This window comes from Artibeus jamaicensis, unplaced genomic scaffold (assembly GCF_021234435.1).
Source record: "Artibeus jamaicensis isolate MK-2021 breed Jamaican fruit bat unplaced genomic scaffold, CSHL_Jam_final scaffold_1964, whole genome shotgun sequence".
NCBI classification, from domain to species: Eukaryota; Metazoa; Chordata; class Mammalia; order Chiroptera; family Phyllostomidae; genus Artibeus; species Artibeus jamaicensis.
This window is the reverse complement of record NW_026522030.1, coordinates 18,408,244-18,433,599: the sequence shown is the minus strand read 5'-3', so window position 1 is coordinate 18,433,599 and position 25,356 is coordinate 18,408,244. Positions and strand designations below refer to the sequence as shown.

At 50.1% G+C, this 25,356-nt stretch overlaps 1 protein-coding gene across 3 annotated transcripts in view; it reads right to left on the bottom strand.

The window, feature by feature from the left end:
- TBC1D2 (TBC1 domain family member 2) overlaps positions 1-25,329 on the bottom strand; it is a 49,851-nt gene extending 24,522 nt beyond the window's left edge. For 2 of the 3 annotated variants that reach the window (XM_037140784.2, XM_037140785.2), the window contains exons 1-5: positions 24,801-25,329; positions 21,319-21,460; positions 15,357-15,504; positions 7,801-7,934; positions 4,210-4,406 (exon numbers count right to left, since the gene is read on the bottom strand). In XM_037140784.2, coding sequence (XP_036996679.2) covers positions 4,210-4,406; positions 7,801-7,934; positions 15,357-15,504; positions 21,319-21,460; positions 24,801-25,175 — 996 coding nt within the window. In that variant the 5' untranslated portion in view covers positions 25,176-25,329. Of the gene's footprint in view, positions 1-4,209; positions 4,407-7,800; positions 7,935-15,356; positions 15,505-21,318; positions 21,461-24,800 lie in introns of those variants that run through there. The other variant, XM_053656497.1, reaches the window with a different exon arrangement.
- Positions 25,330-25,356: the final 27 nt, after the last annotated feature.

The following is a 25,356-nucleotide window of genomic DNA, read 5'->3' as shown; positions in this document are numbered from 1 at the left end:
CCTCCTCGGACCTCGTGAACCTTGTAGAGAGGGTCTTTAGGCCCTTGCTGTGCTCCATGCCAGCCTCCTCTGGAAAAACATGGTTTCCTGGAAACACATTAACTGTGTCTATGTCAGAGCATTTAAATAAATGGATCAGCTAGGATGGGGTTATTTGCTAAGAACATTCTATTTGGAGAACAGCCCCAAATCATGACTTTATATGAAAAGTTATTGACAAGACCAAATGAGATGCGTCTTCTGAAATCTGGGTATTATTCCTTCTCTGCTTCTCTCTTCCACCCGGCCTCTCTCAAGCACCCACTCAGTGCCGAGCCCTGGGCCAGCTGCTGGGGCCCAGGGAGGGACTGGTCAGTTCCCACCTTCAACAAACACAAAGGCGAAGGTGGGTGGGAGTGAAGGTGAACACTGTAACGAGCAGTTTCCTTCGACAGAGGGAAGCCAGGGCATTTGCGGGGGCTCCAAGCAGAGAGCAATGTCTGCCTGGGGTGGAGGTGAGGAAGATCAGCACCTTCTGCAGGAAGGTGGATCAGTTTAAACTGAAGACCGGGAGGGCCAGAGCTGGCCAGGCAGCAGGTGAGAGGCAGGGCTGGGAGGGCTCACCAGACAACCATGGGACCCACAGGAAGGAAGCCCCGGACAACCAGACAACCAAAGCCGCAGAGGATGGAAGAGCGAGCGAGGAGCTGTGCAAGTCCTCGGGGTGTCGCAGGGAGTGGTGGAGGGTGGTTCCACACCACACCAGGAAGAAATCCCTTCCCAAGGGCCGTGCTGAGAAAGATTAACATTGATAAGAGACAAGTCCGACCGCTCTGGTTCGGCTGGGATTTGGAAACCACCTGGTTAGCTGCCTGGTGAGAAAACCGACAGCCACCAATGCTCAGACTTGCCTGAGGTGCAGAATCAGGTAGGAATTCCACCCACCCACCCCCACCTTGGGAGAGTCAACTCTGAAGCCTATGCCATTTTATATACAGCTGTCTTCCCCTTCCCACACCTGGCTCTCAAAACCCAGGGCCACACACCAGCCCTGAAGGCTCTCCTTCTCATCGGTGAGATAGGGAGAAAAGAAAAGGGTGGGCGAGAGGGATGGAGCCAGAGTAAGAACTATACAAGGTGGAGTGGGAATGAATCATGGATTCGGAAAACCTGGAGGCTGGAAGGCCCTGGGAGACCTGGCCCAGCCACTTGCTCTCACAGGGGAAGGCTGAAGCCCAAGAAAGGAGGAAGAAGAGGACGAAAGGGACCTGGTAGGGCCCCTGCAGGGGAAAACGTGCCATCAGAGTGCTCCCCACCCCTAATCCAGGACCCCTCACTTCTCCATGATGCACGGTTAATGGATTTTGCATTGAAATGTTTCTTTCAATTTCTTTAAAAACGGAAATAAGCCACATTCATAACCTCATTTCCGATACCCAAGAGATGAGAACAACCCAGTTGTCTGCTGAAGGTAAACAGGTAAAATGTGGTGTGCGCACACACACTCACAGGGGAATATTGCTCATCCTTGAAAAGAAAGGGAATCCTGCCCCACTTGACACATAGATGAGTCTCGAGGATGTTATGCTATGGGAAGTAAGCCAGTCACAAAAGTGCATATACACACCTTACAGAAGTATTAAAAACAAAAATAGGAACTTGTGATACCTTCCATTTTGAAGCTGCCTTTGCATTGTAAAAAATAATATAAAAGGAGCCACTTCCTGTGGGTGCACTCTGAAGTCTTGGCACTGTGGGTGGCGGCGGGGGTATACTCCCAACTCCCTGGCTCGGGTTCCAGGGAAAGAATAGGCTGCACTTCATCCCCACTGAGTTTTCAGTAATCCTGAGTGAACTACTCGGGGGGGCCCCAGAGGGCCCCAGGCCAGGCCCGGGAGGAGTCCCTCTTTCCCAGCAGCCAACAGATGGTGAACATCCCCATAAATGACAGCCTTCCATCTGCCAGAGCAGACGGCCCTCAGGGCGGTGCGGTTCTGTCAACTCTGGGAGCCTGAGTCCCCGGGCCAAGCAGCCGTCTGGTACTCTCTCCTGGGGTCCACATCTCTTGTGGGGCCAGCACCGCAGGGCCTGGGATAGAAAATGATTTAATGGGTATCAGAGTTGCCCTGTGGTTTGATGTGACACCAGGGAGGCACAGAGAGTTTGTGCTATTTTTTCTACAGAGCAGGTGTGTCTGGTCTGGGATTGTACCATGAGACCGTGAAGGAGGTGGCCTGTGGTGAGGGTCCTGAACCTGAAGGGCAGACCAGGGCCCCCCCGTGGCATCCAACAGCGCCCAAGACACAGATTCTTATAGATCATGAAAGCTACTGGCAGGGGCCACCTGGCTGGCGGAGCCGGAACGCCCATGTCCACCTGTAGGCTCTGGTAGAAACACGGTGCCTTCCCATGGAAGTGCCCCTCTGAAGAGGGGGGCGCAGGACGTCCAGGGGGCTGTTTCCCAGCTGGACTCGGAGGGTCAGATGGAGAGTCACTCTCTGAGCAGTGTATCTGAGTCCCAAGGACTCAGCACCCCAAGGTGGTACCAGCCTCCGCCGCCCCTCTGGCCCAAGAGCCGGTCTCCTTCTCTCCTCCCCCTCTTTGGTTTTGGTATTGGGGCTGCAGGTGAAATCCCTGAGCGGGTAGGGCTGGGGACTGCCTTCCTCACGTGGAAGGAAGACCTGCCTTCCGCGCATCACTGCTCTGCCCACAAGAACTCATTTCCTGGAGGCCTGTATGGGCTCACGTGTGTTTCCAGAACGCCCCAGGAGAGTTCTTCTCAGAGCCCCTCAAGGGGGTGCATCATTCCTTCTAAGGCAGGAAGGAATCAACAAAAAGGGCAAATAATCAGAGTCTGAATCTGCTGGGCAACTGCTGGGGGCCAGGCACCAGGCTGTGTGAATCTGGACAAGGTCGGTGCAGGAAACATGGTTATAGCTCCATTCACAGAGAGGACACTGAGGCTGAAGAGGTTAAGAAACTTGCTTGGGGCTAGAACTGGGGTCTGCACCATCTTGTTTAGAGGCCTGTGCTCTGAATTACCCACTAGACCAAAGCACAATTGTGAGATGGGCCAGAGCGCGTGCAACTCCACTCACATCTCGGGTCACAAGCTAAACCACAAGACCCTCTTGAGGACAGGACTGGGGCTGACTGGAAGGTGAGCCAGTGAGCAAGTCGAGTCTTTAATGATTTAACAGCTTCCTCTTCACATTCTCACTCTGACTCTTGGGAAGCTGCCCACAGCCCGGGCGGCCCTGGCTCATCTCCGCGACCTCGCCCTTCTTCAGTGAAGCACAGTGCGCCCTCCGGGGCTGCAGTGCAGTCAGGGGCCAGCCTACATGAAAGCTTGGTCTCCCGGGGCCCCGCTACTCCATGTGACAGTTTACAGTGCCTTAGAAGGAAAGGCCACGTCAAGAGAGGCTGCTCACATTTCCTAGAAGGGGGAGATATGGGGAAAGGAGAAGTGGTGCTTACACTCCAGGTTTCTTTTCCCGTCCAGGTTTGGGTACGGGATTTAAGCTGTACTGGTCCAGGGAGCAGGCAGCTGCTCTAGCTAAAGTGAGCCCGCTGCCCAGCGCTGTAAGCCACCTTTGCCCCCCACCACGTGGCCCTTGCTGCTTCATGAGGCCACCCTGGATGTGAACACCATTTACCTCTGGGTTGTAGGAGTTTTAATGCCTTTCATGTCTGTGTATGTGCGTGATCAGTTTTTCTACAATGCCCATGTAACTCTTTTTTTTAAACTGCTAAAATGAACTTCTCTATTAAGCCCAAATCTTTCCCCCCAATACTGTCCCCGTATTGGGCCTGACTCAGCCCCAGGGTGTGAGAACTGTATGCATTCTCTGTCCTGTGACAGGTCCTAAGGGATCTGCACCCAGTTACCAGCTGCCAGGCCGAAGATCCCCTCCCCACCCAGTTCCTTTGGCGGCCCTTCCCAGAACCCTGCATCCAGATCACCCTCCCCCAAATACTGTTCCTCTTCAGGTGTGGGGTCAGACCAGGCACAGTCCTTCAGGAGGGGTCTGAGAGGCAATTATTAAAGTAGGTCCCAGAGACCCTGTCCTCGGAGGCTTTCTGTCACTTGGTTTGAGTGACAGCATGGCCCTGAGTAATCAATGGCACAACATTTTCAACCATCCACAGTTTGGCTGGTAAGGTCCATGGACCGGCCTATACCCTGAGGGGTCTCCTGGAGCCTGGGGCCTCTCTGGGGCCAGAGCTCACCTTCTGAGACTTTAACTCCTTGGTAAGCATCAGAACCTGCTGTTCCAAGGCCAAGGCTTTCTCCTGGGCAGTGCGGTTTCTCGTGAGTCCTTCAGCGAGGAGCGGGAAGTTGCTGTTCTGGCGCTTGGCTTTTTGAATGAGATTGGCAGTCAGAGATGGCTTGGGTGTAGGCTTCGGAGAATCCCCTGGATCTTTCCCTGACCAAGGGGAGAAACACAGGTTATGACCAGGGGCCTTGGCAGTTCTCAAACTTGAGCTTGCTGCAGAGGGCTTGGGAAAATGCAGATTGTGGGACCCTGCTCCCTGAGTTCTTCCTGCAATGGGCTTGGGGCGAGGCTTGAGAATCTGTATTTCTAAAACAGCCCTATATGGGATGCTGATGCAGCCCGTATAGGGCTGGAGGAAATAAACATTATCTATACTGTGTTGGTGAGGTCGTTCAGCCCATCCTCTAAACCCTGCCTGTCCCCAGCTTCTGGACCCCAACCTGCACAGGCTGTGTTGGCCAGGTGGTCAGCCCCCTAGCCATAGGCCCTGATGTCTTATTTATTTTGTCAGGATGTCACCCCTACCCTCTGAGCCATTTTCAAAGTACACAGACATGTCTTGACAGGAACATGGACTATATCTGCACTCTGCACTGTCCCCCCAGAGAGTGGCTCAAATTCTTGTTTGATTTTTATTATCAGCTACATTAGGGGGGATTTCCCACAGCTGACTGCCTCAAGGCTGCAAAGTCCTTTAAGAATCTCCTCTGGAGCCAGCATCAGGCACCGATGGCCCAGAGCTGAATCCAGCGCACAGTCTGCTACCGTAAAGAAGGTGTCACAGGGACACAGCCACACCTGCCCGTTTGTGTGCTGTCTGTGCTGGTTCCACTCCACAAGGGCAGAACTAAGTTCGTCAGTGGAGACTACATGGCCCACAAGGTCTCACATAGTCACTATGTGGCTCTTTCTGAAACCCTCTGCCCACCAGTGCTAAACTTCATTCTTAAATCCAACATCAGAAAGTCATTCACTCAGGCCACCATGTCCTGCCTGTCCCCCGTCTTTGCTTTAGGGCTCTGCCATCAGTCTGCAACCAGGAACATTTAACAGCCTGACTGTATGGTCAAGGGACCTTGAGAATTGTGTTTACATGGCACATACACATCAGGCCGATGCAGCTTGTACACAGCTGTACCAAACAGAATTTCTCCTTGGGCCCCAGCGTCAGCAAAGGGCTTTCTCCTTCCAGGAAAGTATGCGTGTATCTTCCAGACACCGGAAACAATCCAACCACCTGCACCTTCCTCTTTGCTGTGGCTGCTAAGATGCTTAGAGCCCATCTGCCGCCTACCCTCAGCTACTCTGAGGGACCTTATCTAAATTTTCTAACCCTAATTACTCATTTACTTTCCCCAGATATGTATTTTAAGAAGTATCCCCAGACTAAGGTGTTAAAAATAAGGATGTGAAATGGGACCCCAGGGGAGGGGAAAGGTAGGGTTTGGAAAATAAGCCGAGTGACTCAGCATCTTTGTTCTGGGGACCAGGCTAAGGGACAAACAGTGTTGAAGAGATAAAGAACTGCCCTGACTGGTGTGGCTCACTTGGCTGGGCATCATTCTGCAAAGTGAAAGGTTGCTGTTTCAATCCCGGTCAGGGCACAGGGCTGGGCTGTGGGTTCAGTCCCTGGTCAGGGCTCCCGGTCAGGGCGTGTGCAAAAGGCAACCAACTGATGTTTCTCTGTCACATGGATGTTTCTCTCCTTTTCTTTCTACCTCCTTTCCCTTCTCTCTAAAAGTAAACTTAAAAAAACAAACAAAAAAAAGCTACTGCAGCAGGTGACAGGAACCAGAAACTTCCTGAACATGCTGGGTAGAAGAACACAATGGTCTTGTTCTGGACTTAAAAGAAATCCGTGGAGCGGAGAACAAAGCAGCCCGCAGAGCTCGGTGGAATGCAACGCCTTGTCTTTCAGCCAGGACTCTGGGAGAATCAGACTCCAGGCGGCTCAGCCCTGCTGACCTCTGATACACTCCTGTCCACCAGCCCCGAGGGCAGGCAGGGCAGGGATCACTGTGCTCCATTTACTGCTGGAGAAAATAAGACCTCGGACAGCGTTTCTCAGCCAGCGCCCCAGGATTTCGTGGGAGTGCTGACTCAGAGGGGCTGAGGGTAGTCGACCAAGGGGAGCCCAGACTCCCGCCCCTGACTCAACTCAGCTTTTATATGCTTTGTACATTAGATTTTGTGTGGCATCTAGGTTTCATGGAAATAAGGATGTAGTTCTAACAATCAGTAATTTAGAAAAAGAGGCTTCAGGCCACAATATGGGGTGCAGTGCTTGGCCTGAACCCCAGCTCTGTCACTGGGGGTGCGACTGTGAGCCAGTCACTCCACTTGCCTGTCCTCAGTTCCTTGGTTTACTAAATGAGAGCAGCCACAGTATCTACTGCTCAGGTGGTTATAGCAATTCAACAGGTTAATGCAGGTAAAGCACTCAGTACACGTGGTTGAAACTTTAAAAGGCTCTAGGTGAAATAAGCCAGTCAGAAAGGACCATCTATTGTATGATTCCATTTATATAAACTCTCTAGAACAGGCAAATCTGTAGGGACAGAGAAAGAAGTTTAGTGGTTGCCTAGAGGTGGAGATCGGGACTGATGGCTGAAGGATGTCTGGTTTTTGTGGGCTGGGTAGAGGGTTATTACAAATGTTCCAGAATCAATGATGGTGATGGTTGCATTGTAACTCTGTGCACATACTGAAAGCCACCGAGCTGTATACTTCAATGGGTGAATTGTATGGTGTGGGAATTATATCCTAATACAACTGGTACCACCCCGCAAAGCGCATAGAGTCGCCCTGGCACAAAGCAGCTGCTATATGGAAGTGCCAGTTTCACCGTTACTGTTGATTCGATACAGTACTGATCTTCTCCTGAACTGTGTTTGTGATCTGTGGGGTCTCCCAGGCACCGCTCCAAGGCAAGTTTTTCCTCGAGTCACTTCTGTGTGGCCCAGGGGTCCTCTCTGCTGTAAGAAGGCCCCCACTCGGCTGCCTCAGCCAGCTTTCTCCCAACCGCCTCTAAGTTAAAATACATTCTAAGGGCACCAATGCTACCTTCGAGAAAGCCACCCTCCCGGCAATGGTGCGGGCCAGTCACATTTTGTGAAGGAAACAGTAACATGCTATGTCATAGCTGGGGCAGGTCAGGCAGAGCTGACGAATTTCAATCATCCCAGAAAAGGCACTTTTATATCCTTGCCTTATAAATTAAAAAAAAAGAGTAAGACAGTGAGTGAGGTTTCCCTTTATTACTTCAAGAACCATGGCTAAGAGTTTCCGTTTGAGAAGATGAAAAGAGTTCTGGAGGTGGATGGTAGTGACGTTTGCAGAAGAATGGGACTGTATGCACACCTACAACTGGTTAAACTTCACATTATGTATATTTTACAACCACAACAACACAACAGCAACAATAATAAAAAATCACTGCTACTAGCCCCATAAACCCAGGAGCAATCACCCGGAGAGTTCCATGGCTGACATACAAAAGCACACTTGGTCTTTGAAGGCAGCTCAGACTGGGTCAGAGGCTCACCTGGGGCACTGGGGTCAGGGGGTGAGGGTGGCTCCTCCTTCTGGGGCTCCCTGCTCTGCGGCGAATCTTCCCCTGGAGGTCCATGGCCTGTTCCTTGGGCCTGTCTGTTGCCCCGGATGTTGCACATTGTGTTTCTGAAGGAAAGCAGAGGAGAGTGAGGCTGAGAGCCCCGCCATTCTGCGCCTGTCCTCCCCACTGTCACTGCGGGAGCTCAGGCCGCGTCCCTGCCCCCAGTCACGGCCTGGATCAGTCTGCTAGGCCCCAGGCGCCTTGCATGGCACACCCCACCTGAGCCGCTCCTGATCCTCCTCACCCTTCTCTTCCATTACTTCATCAGACTTAATCACCTCCCTCAACACTGCTCATAAGCGATATAAGCTCACGGCCCTGCCCAACACTGCTGCTGGAGTGTAAGCTCCGAGACAGCAGGATGTCTGCCTGTTTTGCTCACTGAAGTACTCTGGATGCCTAGAACAGTGCCTGAAATATAGAGGGCCCTTCTACATGTGTGTTGGATGGATTTTGAATGCACTTGCCAAACTGACTTTCCTAAAACCTCCATCTGGTCTTGTAACTCCCTGGCTCAGAGACCATCAGTGGCTCCCCACATATGCTGAGATGTTCCCGACATCTCCTAGGGTCCTCCTCCTCTGCGCCAGTGTCTCCACAGCCTCCACTGGCCACCCCACAGGCTCCAAGGAGCTCACTGCACTTCGTGAAGGGGCCACCCTGTGACCAAATAAGTCCTTGTCTGGGCTGAATAATGATGGCTTTTCTCCATGAACTGGGCGCTAACCTACCTGCATGCCTCCTGGCACCTGCACTGGGTTTGCAGGGGCCCAGAATAGAAGCTCAATAGTATATGTTTGGTTTGCAGGAAGGAACTAGGGAGCACCAAATGCTGGCCAAGGACCAGGGACCACAGAGAAATTCATAATGAGTCAGATGAGCGTTTACTTTCCCTTGTAAAGATATACAAGTAGACATATTCCAAAATTAGTAACAAGGAAAATGATTAAAGGAGCTCAGTAGGTGAGTGTCTTTCAAACTACAACAAACCATTGGCAGATTGTAAAACCAGGTCAGTATCATGACCAGCATTTAAAACAAATGGAACACAGGAGAATGCAGCCCAGTGAAAGAGGGTTGATATTTTGTGGCATGCATCTGTGTGTTCACTGTGCTCTTGGTAGACAGCAAGAAAGGGCCACACTGGGAAGCCATTCATTTAAGGGCAGCAGCAGCGTGCGTGCGGAGAGGAGGATGAGAGACTGCAGACCCATGACGGCACCTTGGCTTTGCCACGTCGCACTGATGCACAGTGTGTGCTTCCAGCAATACGGGGAACAAATTACTGCGAAAACCCTCATCCCCAAACACCTGGCTGCTACACAAATACAAAACATCTCTCACAAATACTCAGCTGAATTCCCAGGAAAGTAAGAGAAATCCTTAAGTACCAAACATGAAAAAGGGGGTAAAAATTCAAGTGGAAACCCAAGAGGAAGATGAATGTGTAGATTACCATTCAGCAAATAACACACACACCTTGGAGATAACTTGATTAAAAAAACACATTATTGCTAAAAAAATGCCAAGCCTGCTGAAAATTTGGTGTTGATAGGCTTCAATGCAGGGTTACCACAAAACTTTAATTTGTAAAGAAATGCACTATCTGTGAAGTGGAACAAAACACAGTACGCCAGTGTTTGCTCCTCCCCTCCACTGGAATAGAGTCCCTCCCCACACCCCTTGTGACTTTGCGTGTGGCCCCGTGACTCGCTTTGGCCAAAGGAATGTCAGCAGATGTGATGTAAACATAGGCTTGAGGAACATGCCTCAGGTAGCTGCTGGTCCGTAGAAGACGAGAAATACATGGCCTAGAACTAGATCTTACCAACTGCTTAGAGTCACGACCAAGGGAACCTGGCCTTTATCAGCTGAACCCAGATGGGTGCAAAATAAATGCCTATTATATGACATTGAATTCTGAAGTGTTTGTTTGCAGCATTATTGTCATGAGAGTCAACTGGGATATAGGGTATGTCTGTTCAGGAATCAACTGTTTTGTTTTTTTACATCGAGATATCAAAGACAAATAACATATTTGCTTCAGGTACACAACACTTTATATATGTGTATGTGATCACCACAATACATTTAGTTAACAACCATGACCACGCACAGTTATAATTTGTGTGTGTGTGTGTGTGTGTGTGTGTGTGAGATCAGGGATCACCTACTGATACTGAAAACCTAGGGCCTTGGTTGCAAAGGAGGAAAGAAAACAAGGTCAGGACCCACACGAAAGGTAGGACTGAAGCTGAAATTTTACACAAAGCTGGGACCCCTGAAAATCCATACCCTTTGTGAAGAGATGGGCTAGAAAAAACACGTCTGCTGGCAAAATTAACAAAGGGAAATTCTAGGCGAAGGCTCTGGGTATTCAGGGTGATCCTGGCCTTTGAGAATGAATTGGAAAGTGTTCCCTCCTTTTTGAAGGGAAAAGTTTGTGAAGAATTGGTATCAATTATTCATTAAATGTTTGGTAGAATTCACCAGGGAAGTTATCTGGTCCTAGGTGTTGTTTTCATTTTGTTTATTTTTGTGGGTAGTTTTTTTATTCCTAACTCAATTTCTTTACATGTTACAGGTCTACCCAGACTTCCCATTTCTTCTCGAGTCAGTGTTGGCAATTTGTGCCTTCCCCGGAATTTGAGTATTGCATCCGAGTCATCTAATGCATTGGCACGTAGCTGCTCACAGTGTCCCCTCACAACCCTTAGTATTTCTGTAGGGTTGGCAGTGTTGTCCTCTCTGGTGCTCTTGACTTCACTAATTGAGTCTTATACCTTTTCTTGGTCTATCTAGCTAAAGGCTTGTCAATTTTGTTGTTTTTTTTTTCCAAAGAATCATTATTTAATTTAAGACATCTTTAAAAGGAAGTCCAGCTTTTGGGTATAGGTGGGTCCAACATGAGAGAAGAATGCGGTTGCACGTTAACAAAGAGTACAGCTGGTAGACGGAGGGGAAAATGAATCAGTTAAATCAAGGCCAGAGAAAAAGTGAGAACTCAGCACTCCCAGCACTTGACTTTGAAATCTGGGCTCTGACTCCTTTTATTCTGTTATTGTTAATGTCCCATTTTAAGGAGCCCCTGCTTCTTTGGGCTAGTCACTTCCCCTTCCCAGTTCTTCTGTGCTCCATCTAAAAATACAGGGCGGGAGTTGTACTGCAAAGAACGATGACAGCTACCAAGGGCACTATTTACTGAGCATCCCTTTGTGTGGGGGCCTGTGTTGGGCCCATTACAATGTATCTCACAAACCACAAGTCACATGACTTGGAGAGGACACAGGGACAAATCCCTACAGCTGGAGGCTTGGTGGGATGACCACCATTGCTGCCCACACTTCCCCTTGCCCAGGACCTGCAGCTTCCCTGCCATGTCCAGGAGCTCACAAGCATCACCCCTGGGGTGTGGGAGGCACAGAAGCCCAACCCCAGGGCAGTAAAGGGCCTTTGAGGCTCTGCCCACATTTCCTCTGCAGATGGAGAGCTCGCCAACTAGACACACAGACTGGGTGGTTACTACTCAGCCAAACCACTGTGCTTGGAAGAGGCATCTCCATTTCCTAACTTTACTGGCTTGGGGTGGAGCAGCTCATAGATCATTTTCTCAGTAGGTTTAGCTCCAGGTCTGAAAGGCCTGGTCACATGAAGGTAGTGGTCATAAGGGCTTGTTCTGGAAAGAAAACCTCGGGCAAGCCATTTATCCTCTCTGAGCCTGGGTTCCTCCATCTGCAATGGGGATGAGGAACATAGTCATGACAAACAATGAGGCCCTTCATGGGCCAGGCTCTAAGCTGAACACTAGCAATACAACCCGTTTAGGCCTCACACACATGCATTCAGTGCATTTAATCCTCACAGCAGCCCAGTGGAGTAAGTACTATTACACCTCCAGGGTACACAGAGGAGAGCTGAGGTTCAGAAGGGATAAGTGACCAAAGCCACAGAGCTGGTAAGTGGTAGGACTGAGCGTCAGACCTGGACATCTGACTCCACAGGCTCAGAACCTAACTGTTGGAGGACTTCCACCAAGATGGAGGCGTAGGTGGAAACACTGTGCCTTCTCGCACAACCAAGTTTAAAGACAACAAAGTTTTAGTAATAAAAAACGCAGCCAAAACACAGAAAATTGAACTATATGGAGGTCTGACAACAACAAACCCTTCAGCCAAACCAGTAAGAGGAGCAGAGCCAGCAGCAGAGCGGGGTCGGGCAGCCATGGGCGGATCCCAGGTGTGGAGAAGCAGGTGGACCCACTGAGGGCTGACCACGGTCACACATTTGTGCGCAGATAAACCAGCAAAGGAGCAAGCAGTGACACAGACCGTCCAGGCCCCAGTGGTGGGAAGCAGCAGAGGGGATCGCCATTGCCCCTCTCTGACCCCGCCCCCACATACAGTGTCACAAACCAGCAATCTGGGCGGCACCGCCCTGGTGAACACCTAGGGCTCCGCTCCTCCTATGTAATGGGTATGAACAGATCAAAACATGGCTCAAGAACTCAAAGCCCTAGAGCCAATAAATCTAAGCCAACAAGAAACTGCCTACCTATCAGATGCACAGTTCAAAACACTGGTGATCAGGATGCTCACAGAACTGGTTGATTTTAGTCACAAATTAGAGGAACATATGAAGGCTAAACTAATTGAAATGAATGGAAATACACAGGAAACCGATAGTAATGGAAAGGAAACTGGGACTCAAATAAAAGGAGTGGACCAGAAGGAGGAAAAAAATGACCAAACAGAAAAGGATGAAGAAACAAGAATTCAAAAAAATGAGGAGAGGCTTAGGAACCTTCAGGACATCTTTAAACGTTCCAGCATCCGAATTATAGGGGTACCAGAAGGGGAAGAGGAACAGCCACCAGTGGAAAACTTATTTGAACAAATAATAAAGGAGAATTTCCCCAATCTGGCAAAGGAAATAGACTTCCAGGAAATCCAGGAAGCTCAGAGAGTCCCAAAGAAGTTGGACCCAAGAAGGAACACACCAAGGCACATCATCATTACATTAGCCAAGATTAAAATGGAGAGAATCCTAGAAGCAAGAGATAAGGGGACAGTCACCTACAAAGGGGTTCCCATCAGACTGTCAGTGGATTTCTCAAAAGAGACCTTACAGGCAAGAAGGGGCTGGAAAGAAGTATTCCAACTCACGAAATCCAAAGACCTACATCCAAGATTGATCTATCCAGCAATGCTTTCATTTAGAATGGAAGGGCCCATAAAGTGCTTCTCAGATAAGGTCAAGTTCAAGGAGTTCATCATCCCCAGGCCCTTATTATATGAAATGTTAAAGGGGCTTATCTAAGAAAAAGAAGATAAAAGAGATGAACAGTGAAAGGACAGCAAACTCACAGTTAGTAACAACCACACCTAAAACAAAAGCAAACTAAGAGGACAGCTAGATCAGGAGCAGAACCATAGAAATGAAGATCACAAGGAGGGTTAGCAACAGGGGAGTGGGAGAAGGAGAAGGGGGTAGAAGGTACAGAAAATAAGTAGCATAGATGGTAGGTAGAAAATAGAGGGAGGGCAAGAATAGTATGGGAAATACAGAATCTAAAGAACTTGTGACACATGGACATGAACTAAAGGGGGGGAATGTGGGTGGGAGGGGTGTGCAGGGTGGAGGGGAATGAAGGGGGGAAATAGAACAACTGTAATGGCATAATCAATTTTAAAAAAAGAAAAAAAAAGAACCTGTTATGATACCACCTTCCAGGTTGCCCAGACAGCTCAGTGAGACTAAAGCACTCTGAAAGCTCCCTTACTCCCGTCCCCAGACTATGACCTGGGCTCATGGAAGATCCAGCTGGAAGCTCTAAGACCAGCCAGGGCAAGGGAGTGCCAGAGACCAGGGCAACTCTGATCTTATCTGGGTCTCCCCAGGTCACTGGCAATGCTGCCCTGCATTTTCTGCGGGTTATGGCAAGTATCAGGAGGGAGGCAACTGACTGACCCCTGCAACTTCCTTCCTTCTTGGTCTCCGCACGCTGTCTGTTCCACTTCCGGTGTCTGTGGTCTGCATCAGGCAAGGAACCTGGCTCACCCTTGGTGCCACCACCCTGGATACAGCTGCAGTGCGTGCTAGCAGATGGCTGGACTTCTCAGGTCCCCTCAAACCTCCCATCAGGCTCCCACTGCCCCCAGTTCCCTCCAGCACCTCCCGAGGGAAGATCCCCAGCAGGGCACCATCCATGCCCACTCACACTGGGGGGCTCAACCATGCCCCATACTCCCCTCGTCTCTTGTTCTAGCTCAGGTCTCTGTCCTCTGAGTTCCAATTCCCTGCATCCAGTGCCCGTTGGGTAGTTCTACCTCCAGGCCCTAAAGAACACTCGTCACCTTCTCTCTGAAACCCGCTTCTGTCCGAGGAAGGGCATCACTACTTGCCTAGTTACCCAAGCAAATTCCAACACTGAATGAAGCTGGCAGCGGGAAATGCTGTGCCAGAGCCACACAGAGCCAAGAGTTTCTAGTCCGGGTCCAGTGGCAATCTCTTCTGCTTTCTAAGAGATCTGGTTAGTCTGAAGTCCTCACAGAAAATATGCACCTGGACAAGATCACTACTGGGTACGGTCTGAATTCTGCAAAGCTGCCATGTAACAGATAATGCAGGGTGGGGCAAAAGTAGGCTTACAATTGTGAGTATGTAAAATGCAGAGTTTTTTCCTGTATTATTTATCATTGGATTATTTTTCATATGAACTGTACACCTACTTTTGCCCCACTGCATGTTTATTAAGTACCTACCCACTACCAAACACAGTTCTCAAGCAGTTTGAGTGCACTGGCCATGTAACACTGTGCTAATCTTACCAGGCAAGCACTGCTGAACTTTACATTTACTAACAATTAAGTGCAGCACAGAGAAGTCCAACAACGTGCCGAGGAAACCACGGCCAATGACTGGTGGAGCCAAGATACAAACCCAGGCAGTTCAACTCCGACGCCCAGGCCATATCGCTATCTTCTCTTAAACTATTTAAAACTAAACCTGCCAATGGGAAGTTGCACATGTAATACATTATATTAAATGAAACAGTAGCTGAGATAAGGTGGACATACAATAAATGACAGGTTAAAAGGGAATAACATGATGCATTTGACACATGGAGGCATTTATGAAGCTATCACATTACATTCAGTAGCATCTCAATCGTGCATGTTATGTGTACAGAAAATGAGGAGGAAAGAGATCCACCGAAGGCTAAGAACACTTGTCTGGGTGACAGGATTATGGGTGATGTTAAATGTATGCCTTTTGAGATGCTTCTGATTTCCTACCAAGAACACACACTACTTTTAAGGTCAGAACACTGAATGTAATATTTTAACGTAATGACGTGGTGAATTGAAAATAAAGCCCCTCGCCCCGCCCTGGGCCCATCTTCCTAGTGGGAGTCACCCCCGGTCGCAGCAAGCTCTGAAGAACGGCCTGCTTGTTGTTGGCCGCCCCTCGGCCCCACTAGCACTTACTGTATTTCCGTCCCCAGGTGCTTGAGGGAGATATTCTGAAGGGCCAGGGGCATGGCGGGGGCTGGCTGCAAGGCGGCATCTGCACCCACAAGTCCAGGGGGGGTTTTCACAGGGCACAGGAACTCCTGCAGCTCTGCCTCCCCTTGCTCTGTGGAACGAAGAAAGAAAAGGGAAATCTGCACCAGGAAAGGCCAGGCAGGTGGGTGCTACGGGCTGAGTTCCGGACGGAGTCAGTGAGAACGGGCCTTCCCTGTGGGTTAACAGCAGCCAACGAGGCAGGTGGCAGTAAAACGATGCATATTGCTGCAGCAGCTTTCCCAGAAATCCCTAAAAGTATGCAAACCTGCAAATATATGTGCATTGAGAATCCACCCTGAAGAAGTCGTGTGAAATGCAGACGAAGCTTTATGAGCCAGGAGGTTCATCCTGGCACTGTTTAGCCTTGAACTGAAAATAACACAAAGATCTGGGGAATAGTTAAATAAATCATGAAGCTTTCAGACCATGGAATTTACTTAATGACTTAAAATGATGCTGAGGAAGCCCTGGCTGGTGCAGCTCAATGGATTGAGTACTGACCTGTGAACCACAGGGTCACTGGTTTGATTCCCAGTCAGGGCACAAGCCTGGGCTGCGGGCCATGTCCCCAGTGGGGGTTACATAAGAGGCTACCACACACTAATGTTTTTCTCCCTCTCTTTCTCTCTCCCTTCCCCTCTGTCTAAAAAATAAATAAATAAAATCCTAAAAAACAAAACAAAACGATGCTAAGGAAGAATGCTGAAGAAATGGGGAATGTGCATGGGACACACATTCCCCTTGCTTTTTCCCCTTGGAAAAGCCAGATAAAAGACTGGGGGTATATTATAATCTCCATTGTACAGGAGAAGTCTCAAAGAAATACTGTGCAATCTTAGCAGTGGTCAGAATGCATGATGGAATTAGAAGTGAGAGGCTGCTCACTGTAGTTAACATGGTTTACTTTTATGAACATAAAAATAATACATTCATCAAAAACAGATGTATATAGAGAGATTTTTTATAACACAGGGATATTTCACAGGCCATAATACTGAGGACAAAAAGGAAAGTGAAGCATGCATTGTTACCTGACTGGAAATACATTGAAAGGTAGGTGGGAGGTCATAACACAATGTTAGCCGGGCTGTCTCAGGTGACAGGCTTATGGCTATTTTTCTATGTTTTTCAAATGATCTGCTTAAACAGTGACTATTTTATATAGTGAGTACTTCAAAGGGTTTAATATTAAGGCAGGTGTCAAGAAGGAAACATTTGAGGTATAAGACAGAAGAGGTGAAATATTCAGAAGTTAGTTTTCAGTATTACAAAAACTGCAAGAGAACCAAGGCCACTTTGGGGACGGGAGGAGCTGGATCAGGCAGCCCCTGAGGTCTGCAGGGCAGTAGACACCCTCCATCTGAGCCCTCTCACTGAGAGGGTGAATAGGGCAGAGGAAATGTATTTTTGCACTACATCCGCAAAAACATGAAATGCAATGGCAGGGGTCAGGGAGAGTTGTTCAATCTTCTCAGAAATAAACTTTGCAAAATCATTTGCTAATCCTTAAGAGGCTCTTTTCAAATCCAGCAGACTTGGCCATACGAGTCTTTCGAGTTCCTCCCTTTCATTACTTTCTCCGCAGTCTGGGCGTCTACCCTGAGGTGTCCAGGTGGGTGGGGCTGGAGAAGTGAGACAATCAAAGGCACAGGAAGCGCCCAGCTGCAGGAGCAGGGAAGAAGTGCACACTTCAGTTAGACCGATGGGGTAGAAGCTGGAGGGCAGGCCAAACAAAGTGTGGGGAGTTCTGGGAGCTGGAGACAGATGCCTTCCAATTCAAGCCAGGGGAAGAGTTCCTGGAGGAAGGGCACTGGAGCTGGACCTGCAGGAGTGAGGGAGGATCCTGCTGTGTGAGTGGCAAGGGGTTCCAGAGCCAGAGTGGAGGATGCCAGGAGGGACCCAGAGGAGAAGGTGCTGATGAGGACGAATGGGATAGGGGTGGCTAAGAAGGGATCTCTGGAATGGCAGAGGCCCCTGGGCGCTTCAGCAGGAACCTGGCTGACTAGAATGGGTTTCAGCTGTGGAGGCCAAAGACCTGCTGAGGCCAAGCCCTATTTCTGCTGGGAGGGTGTGGTGACCTGGCTGCGCGCTTTTTCTCTTTCGGCTGCAGGTTCCACACTTTTAAAACTGGAAGGCCGCTCTACACTCTGTCTCCTTCAGCGTTAAAGTATACGAAAATGTTTTCAAAACCACAAGCCCCATACTGTGGACCTACATCTGTCCAAGCAGTCTTTGATCCAGACCCTGAACTGATTCAAAATAATTAAGGTTTCCTTGTTTATCAATACCTCAACCATCTCTATTCTTCCACAGTCAGAACAAACAAACAAAGTTACCGTCTACGATTTTAATGTCTTGGCAAGTACTTCCCTAACTGTCAATGTCTGTTTTCCTTTAACTTCCACCTGTGGCTTTAGATCTATTTTGAGGTCAGAGGGAAGTAAGTTTTGGGGGTAAATGTCATCATTGGTTGGTTTCATCAGTGAAACTCATCAGCTCAGAGCAGGTGAGTTTTGCGGCCAAGGCTGCACAGCTGCAAGCCAAGCCATAGGTTTGACCCAGTTCTTCACTTTTCCTTTTTGATAAGCAGACAGTTCCAAGAATAGAGGGGGGTGCCCTGGAAGGTGCAAGCCCCCCAGGGCAAAGAGATGTCCAAAGGAGAAGAGGCGCAGGATGGTGACGCCACAGTGAGGGTTAGCACTTCCTAGAAGACATAGATTAACCCAAGACTGGACCGTCTGGTCATTTCCTAGCCCAGAGAAATACCGTCAGTGAGGTGAGCACACACAGAATTTTCAGCAGCATTTACTCGTCATTCTCCTTCTCCCTGGCCTAAAGAGGCTGCCCCATCATCAGGAGGAAGAAATCTTCGCCTAACAAACAGGGCTCAGGCCAGCAGGTCACAGGTTTCCTGGAGGGCCCTGGACACATGGCCAGATGCCTCCTCAGCCTGAGGACGGGGCTGTGAGTCTGCAGGCGAGGGTCCAAATTTCGGCACCACTGTCTTCTTTCTGTTTGACCGTGAACAGGTCCCTTGGCCTCTTCAGTCTCCTCTTTTGTAAGATGAGAATAACAGCAATTCTCTCAAAAGATCGCTGTGATGATGAGGTAGGTGAGGCATGTAAAGTCCCAGAACAGTGTCAGGAAGAGGTGTGCCTCTTTTCATGATGATGCACATTTGTAAAAGTGCTCTGCCAAACGTGTTCTATCGTGGCAACGTGTCATTATCAACCTGTTGGCTTCCCCTTGATCTTCCTTGGCTCTGTGGAGACCAATGTCTAGGTAAAAAATCAAGTGGAGGTGTGAACTCTTAAAAGCTGTAGAGACATGCCTTGTGGACACTCAAGTGCGGTCACGAGACACTATGTGCAAGACGAAGCGCCTGTGACTCAGAGTCAGACATGAGTCAGTAGGTTTTCGCTGCCCTGGCGGCAGGCCCCTGCTTCCTCCCAGGAAGGGCAGAGACCGAGAGGTGGGCTGGCCTGCCCCAGACTGCAGCGCAGGGCCTGCCGGCTTGCTCAAGACTCCAGAAAGGTCTTTCTGGGTCAGCTGCAGACCGTTTCACAGGGGCCCTGGGTCCAGGAGAGGGAGGGCTTGCTGCAGGACAAAAGGCTTCAAAGAAAAAGCCCACATGCCTGCTTCCTGCATCTCCCCAGTGTCCTCCTTGGGAGACTGGGTGCTGGGCAGCAGAAGCACTCCCCTGCCCCCATGCCCACAGCTGGGGCTGGCCCAAAAGAGGCCCGCTGAGTGTGCTGGACCAAAGCCACAGGATTCAGGAGTTTGGGAAGGGCTGAGCACACTAGGTGAACCTGTGGGATCCCAAAGCTAGTCTTTTGATAACCTGGTCCTGCCCATTTCAAGGCTGGGAGGGTTTCTCATCGCTGTGGCCCGGGACTGATGGGGAGCTGTGTCAACTGGGCTGCAGTTTTTAGCGCAGACAGCGTTGTTTGGCGCTCTCAGAGGTGGGCAGTGGGAGGCTGGAGTAAAAGCGTAGAAGCAAAAATAACTAAGCCCTTCCCCAAAGAAAGCCCTTCTAAGCATAAAACACCCAGAAAGGGCTCAGAAGAAATTACTGATGACGACTATTAACAATAAAAAGACGAAGTTATTGTAGCAGTAAGAGTGTCCACAGATACGTAGAGTAATATTATGTGGACAGGTGCCACGTATTGAGCACTATGTGCCTGGCATTATGCTAAAGGCTTTATATTCCTTTCCTCACTTAATTATAAAATTCCATGTATTTGCTCATACACTCACTCCACAAATATCCAATGTGCCAGGCAGGGCAGCAGGTAGTGGGAACACAGGTGACAGACACGGCCCCCACCTTGAGGGCTAGTGGGCAGAGACTGACAAGGACACCCTAATTAGAATACAGCGTGACAGGCCCGAGAGTTGTGTGCAAGTGTAGAGGGCTCATATAAAGTCCAGCTAGCGAAGTCCCAAAAGGCTTCCAAGAGGAGTTGGCAGGAGGAAGAGGTGACACCGAAGCTGGGCCATCGAGAAGCAGCAAGGATTTGCCAGGCAGAGGAGAGAGCAGCCACCTCTGGCGCTGCCGCTGCCGAAGCGTCAAGCACGAGGCAGGCACTGGGGAGCGGGCAGAGGGAAGAGCAGGAAGGACTGAGCACGGTGCCGAAAAGCTGGGACTGGGCCCGGAACACCGTGAGCAGCCAGGGAAGGGGATGGGTGGGGTTCAGGCTTTCATTTTAGAAAGCTCACTCTGGCTGCAGCAAGAAGGATGGTCAGAGGTGGCAGGCTGGGACACAGGGACACCAGAGAGGAGGCTGCTGTGATTTTCTAGCCAAGAGCTGACACCTGACACACTACACTGGCAGTGGAGGGGGGCCTGGGTCTGATGCGTAGGCCAGAGTGGTACATGGCCAGCTCTGGTGTTGGACTTGCCTGGCTACTTGAGATCTGGGAAGAAACGGGGTGACTCTTGGTTACTGAAGCAGCTGGGTAAGTGGGAAGATTTCCCAAGGGAAGGAAAGCTAGGGAGAAGGGTCAAGGCAGATGAGGTCAGTTCGGGATGTGTAAAACACCTGGGTATGGAGGTCTAGGATGCACTTGGCCACAGTCCTGCCCTCATCCATTTGGCTTCCCTTTTAACTGAGGACGAGGCACCATAGACACGGTACAGGTTTGTGCCGAGCCCTCATTCACCATGCTTCTACAGGGACAGCTGTGGGTGGTCTGTCCTGATTCTAAAATCTGCCAATCATATTCCAAGCTCTGGCACAGGAGTGGGAGGGTGTGATCTCCAGTTTTCCTCCCTGCTGGCAGGTTCTAGGATTTGGGATCAAGCAGCTTCATCTGTGGGGCATGTGGGGTGAAGGATTCTGGCTTATGGGAACACCAGGGATAAAAATCACTGGTCTACCCAGCTCCCAGCACAAAAGCATTTGTGTAAAGAAGCAGCAACAATAACTGCACTTTCTCATGAACCTTCCTCATAGCAATTCTGTGAAAGTTTCGTTTTTTAACACATCCCCATAATGGTCATCACCATGGCAGCTGACACTGAGCTCTGGCAATGTGTGGCATCGTACCAATCCCTTACAGTGCATGGATTCACTTAATCCTCACGACAACCCTAAGAAGTAGGTATGATTTCTTACTGACCTCATTTTACTGGGAAGGAAACTGAAGCTCAGAAAGGTTAAGCAACTTGCCTAAGACCACATAAGATTAGGATGTGGACCCAGGCAGCCTGGCCTTGGAACCAGTATTCTAGCCCTTGATGCTACTGTTGTCCTAGCTGATCTCCTCGCTGATCCCCAGTCACATCCCTGGCTCTCTACTCCTTTAGTAGAGGGCTCCTCCCCCTCACTCCCAATAGCAGGAGCCCTGGGTGTGCACAGGAGGCGAGCCCATTGGGTACCTAGCTCAAGGCGCAGGGCAGGCTCGTTCCCAGCCAGGGCAGCTTCGGGGGCGGCGGGAGGTGCAGGCAGGCTGTTGTGGAACTCCCAGCGCTTCATCTGCAGCTGCTGCAGCCAGTATAGCATCACTTGCTTGGTGGCAGCCTGAGAAGCACAAGGGTTAGTTGGCAAGGCCCTGAGCCTGCAGGGTGACACTGGGCATGGGATGTGGGAAGGTCAAGAGAGGCTTGGTAACTCTCCTCTCTAGAAAAAAAATTTCACTGTGGCTGGGTGCCCACTTCAAAACACCACATGCTTCCTGGCCATACAGAATAACCAGACTCTGGTCTCCCACTTAGAGGTTCCTCACCTTTCTGGGCCTCAGTTTCTTCACCTGTACGATAGTGATGATAACACTCATTTCACAGGGCAGTTGGCTATGAGGAAGAAATGAGGTAAGGAAGATAAAGTGCCCAGCACAGTATCTGACATACATTCGGTGCTCGAAATGTGCTCACTGGGTAAAGGAATTTGGAGGTGCTAAGAGAGAGGGTAAGAGCTTTGAAATTCTGACCTGGGGGGGGGGCCCTGGGAACCATCACTATCTCTAGCTCTCTGTGTGACGTGTCAAAGGCTCAGCTGACTTTTGTGGAATGGAGACTCCCTTCCGTTTTGCGGGTGCGCTGAAACCACGCATATGATCAGGGCCTGGGAAGCTATGCGCACACTGCAGCAAAGTGGCACCCCCCAGGCACCCCAACCAGCTAATGGCCAATGCCGGACATTAGTCTCCTAGCACTGGATGGTCCAAATACATATTCTCACATCCATTAGGTCACCAGGTCCTCCATGAAGGAGCCAAGGCAGGAGCAATAATCAGTCCCTTCTCCAGATGGAGAAACTAAAGCTCTAAAGTGGCTCAGGCAGGTGGCGTCAGAACCTGGGTCTCCCACTTTTTGACTAGGGCTTGGTTGTAGTTTATGGCCAGGAGATGCGGCCTATGTAGAGAAGGCCTGGGGTCAGTGGGCACAGAGGCTGCGCAACTCGCTGGGAGTGGACAGTGAGCCTCAAAGAGCTGTTCAGTCAAGGCCACATGAGAATAGAAGCAGGCTATGGGCAACCAGGGCAAGTTCCCCCTTTCAAGGGGCTTGCAGGTGTGCAGAAGGCCAGGGGGCTCCAGGAAAGAGGCTGTAAGCCCGTCATGAAGGTATCAAATAAAATGAAATGATGCCCACCAGTCTTCTCTTTCTATATACATTTTCTATATATTTCTCTTTCTATACACATGGCTTCACCATGTCCCTGTGCTGACAGCTCCAGCCCATACCCGAACCCACTTCATTAATTCACCAGACAAGTATGTACTGAGCCCCTATGTACTATATGTGTCAGGGGCTGTGGCGGGCACTGGAGAGTCTGTGGTGAGCCAACACACAGGGCCTCTATTGTCTTGGATCTTAAGAGGCTGCTGAGGGCCACGTGTACCTGGATGTCCTTGCCTCCCCATTCTGGGTTCACTCCATCAGTGACTGGCCCGACCTGGCCGTCCGCTGGTTGCAGGAGCCATGCTGACTCCTCTCTCACATTCTTCCTGCCACATGTCCCTGGCCACTGTCTCCCTCTCCACTGTCCCTGCTCTAGCTCAACCATCATTCTCTCAGGTTCTCCTCCTGCTGGGCTATCCGACCACAAGCCTTCCCTTCTAATTTGTTCTTTACCCAATAGCCAGACTGAGCATTCTAAACATTCTAATTTCACAGTGCTTCTTTGCTTAAAGCTTTCTGACAATGTCCCACAGCCCACAGGACAACTTACAAATGCCCCTCCCACTGCCCGGGCCTCTGTTCTCCCATTCTATCTTTTGGATCCCTCTGTGCCCCAGGCTCCTGGGGTTTGCCTGGACACTTTGGGCAGCAGCATGTTTTCCTATCTTGGCTCACAGGGCCCTCTTGACCTGAAATAACATTCCCCCTCTTGTCTGCTTATAGAAAACCTATGTCCTCTTTCAAGATTCAGGTGTTACCCCCTCTTCTGTGATGCCTTTTCTGGATGCTCCCCCCTGCTTCAACACTCCATAGCACTGACCCCTACTGTCATCACGCTTTTCTGGTATAGAGTCCGGTGTCTCTATAGAACATTCTATGGTACATGCCAATCTCCCTGTCAGTCTTTCTCACCAGACCTGAAGCTGTTTGTGCACCAGGGGTGGGTGTGATTTGGTTCCACACCCCAGTGCTTAGCACAGAGCCAGGCACACACACAGATGAATGGAATAGTAAGACACATGTCAGAGACCCGGTAGACAGCATTCAACCTGCAGGAGGAGACACGTTACCTGTAAACCACATGACTTCTGAAACGCTGGCCAACCTTGGCCTGGAATGCCCGGTTTCCACTATTTTAGCTGATCCCCTCATTCTGGTCACCAGCCAGGCCTAGCCAGTGCAGGGAAACTGAAGCTGCATTCAAGGGCCTCAACCAATTTCCAATTGGCTGGAGATAATAAGGGTTGTTGCAGGGTGGCCGGGGAGGAGATGGAGTAGGGTGGGGAAGGCTGTGCCCTGACACATTCTTCTCTGATGAGTGTGAATCCTAGAACTTGCAGCTCAGATCTGTCTTTCCAGTTAAGTTCTGAGGCACCACCTCTTGGAAGGAACATTCGGATCTTGGTTCCACCACCACGTGTGTTCATTCAACAAACATGGACTGGTGCTGGGAGATATTCAGCAGTTTGTAGGCATCTTTAATGTTCCAGGCCCTTACATATCTCATTGTAAATTTTACAAACTACCTACCTTCTGAGAGATCAAGTAACTTGCCTAGGGTCACATAGCTAGTAAGTAGCTGATGTGGAAGTTGAACGCAATCCTGTGTGATTTGAAAGCACATGGCCTTTCCACCGATTAAACAAAACCCACTGGAGAGAAAACAGGTTTAGATAGGCCTTGATGAACAATCTAGACTAATCAGTGAAACCTAAATGTTTACCTCCCAACTCTTTCCAACATTTTCTCAGCATTCACTCCTCTCTGCCAATATATCGAGAAGAGTGACTCCGGATCCAGGTCTTGAGAGAGGACTGTTAAGATAATATCGTGACTCTAGTTCAGCCCCAAGTAAGAAAGTTAAGGTGACTGCATTGTCAGACACACCCAAGAGTAAAAGTTTTGACCTGTCTGGGAGGTAGAAAGACTAAGATTCCAAGTATGGGCTATGACGCACCCCACTCTCCGAACGCCTGACCTCGGGCCAGTCACCTCATCTCTCTGTCTCGGTTTTTTGATCCCCACTATGGGGATCCAACACTCCTGCCTTTTTGTGGGAACCCACTGGGAAGTGGGTGTGAAAGCGCTTCGGAAAGCACAAAAGCCTGGGTACCCAGTGTACATTGGGCGATCAGGGTCGGTGATCATTATTCCAGTAAATTTGCTGTGATAACCTACCAGCAAACCCCGTGCCCTGGGCCCCTCATCCCTGCTGAAAAAGGAAAAACCAATCCATTTACCTTCAGGGTAATAACCCGGGTGGGAGTCTTGATTTCGAAAGTCCCCTCCTCGGCGTCTGCCTTGCAGTCAAAGACCGCACTGGAGAGATCGATGCTGTCCAAGGGATTGGCATCCTGTGCAGTCCGCGAGTAATACAGGTGACATTTCCTCTCGTCGTAAAAGAACCAGCGAGATTTCCAGCCCCGGAGGGGGCCCTTACCGCCAAACTTACTTAAGTATCCGCAGAGTTTCTTGGGAGCCGTCTCCAGCGGTAGGGCACAGTTCTCTGACTCCTCGGGAGGCAAAACCTCCGGGCCCCCGGCAGAGGCGGTAGACTCTCCGGACCTGGGCGCAGAGGAGCTAGACTCCGGGGATTTCTCCTGGGCGCCCTCCATCGCCGCCCTGACCGCGGAGGATCTGGAGATCCGACTGGGAACAAATCTCAGAGACTCAAATGGAAACCTGGTGGGGAAAGATCTCCGCGCCGGGGCGGGGCCAGTGGTGACCGCCTTTAGGAGTGGAGTGGCGAGCGACTGAGGGGAGCCTCACTCGACCCAACACCTACTGGGACGACTG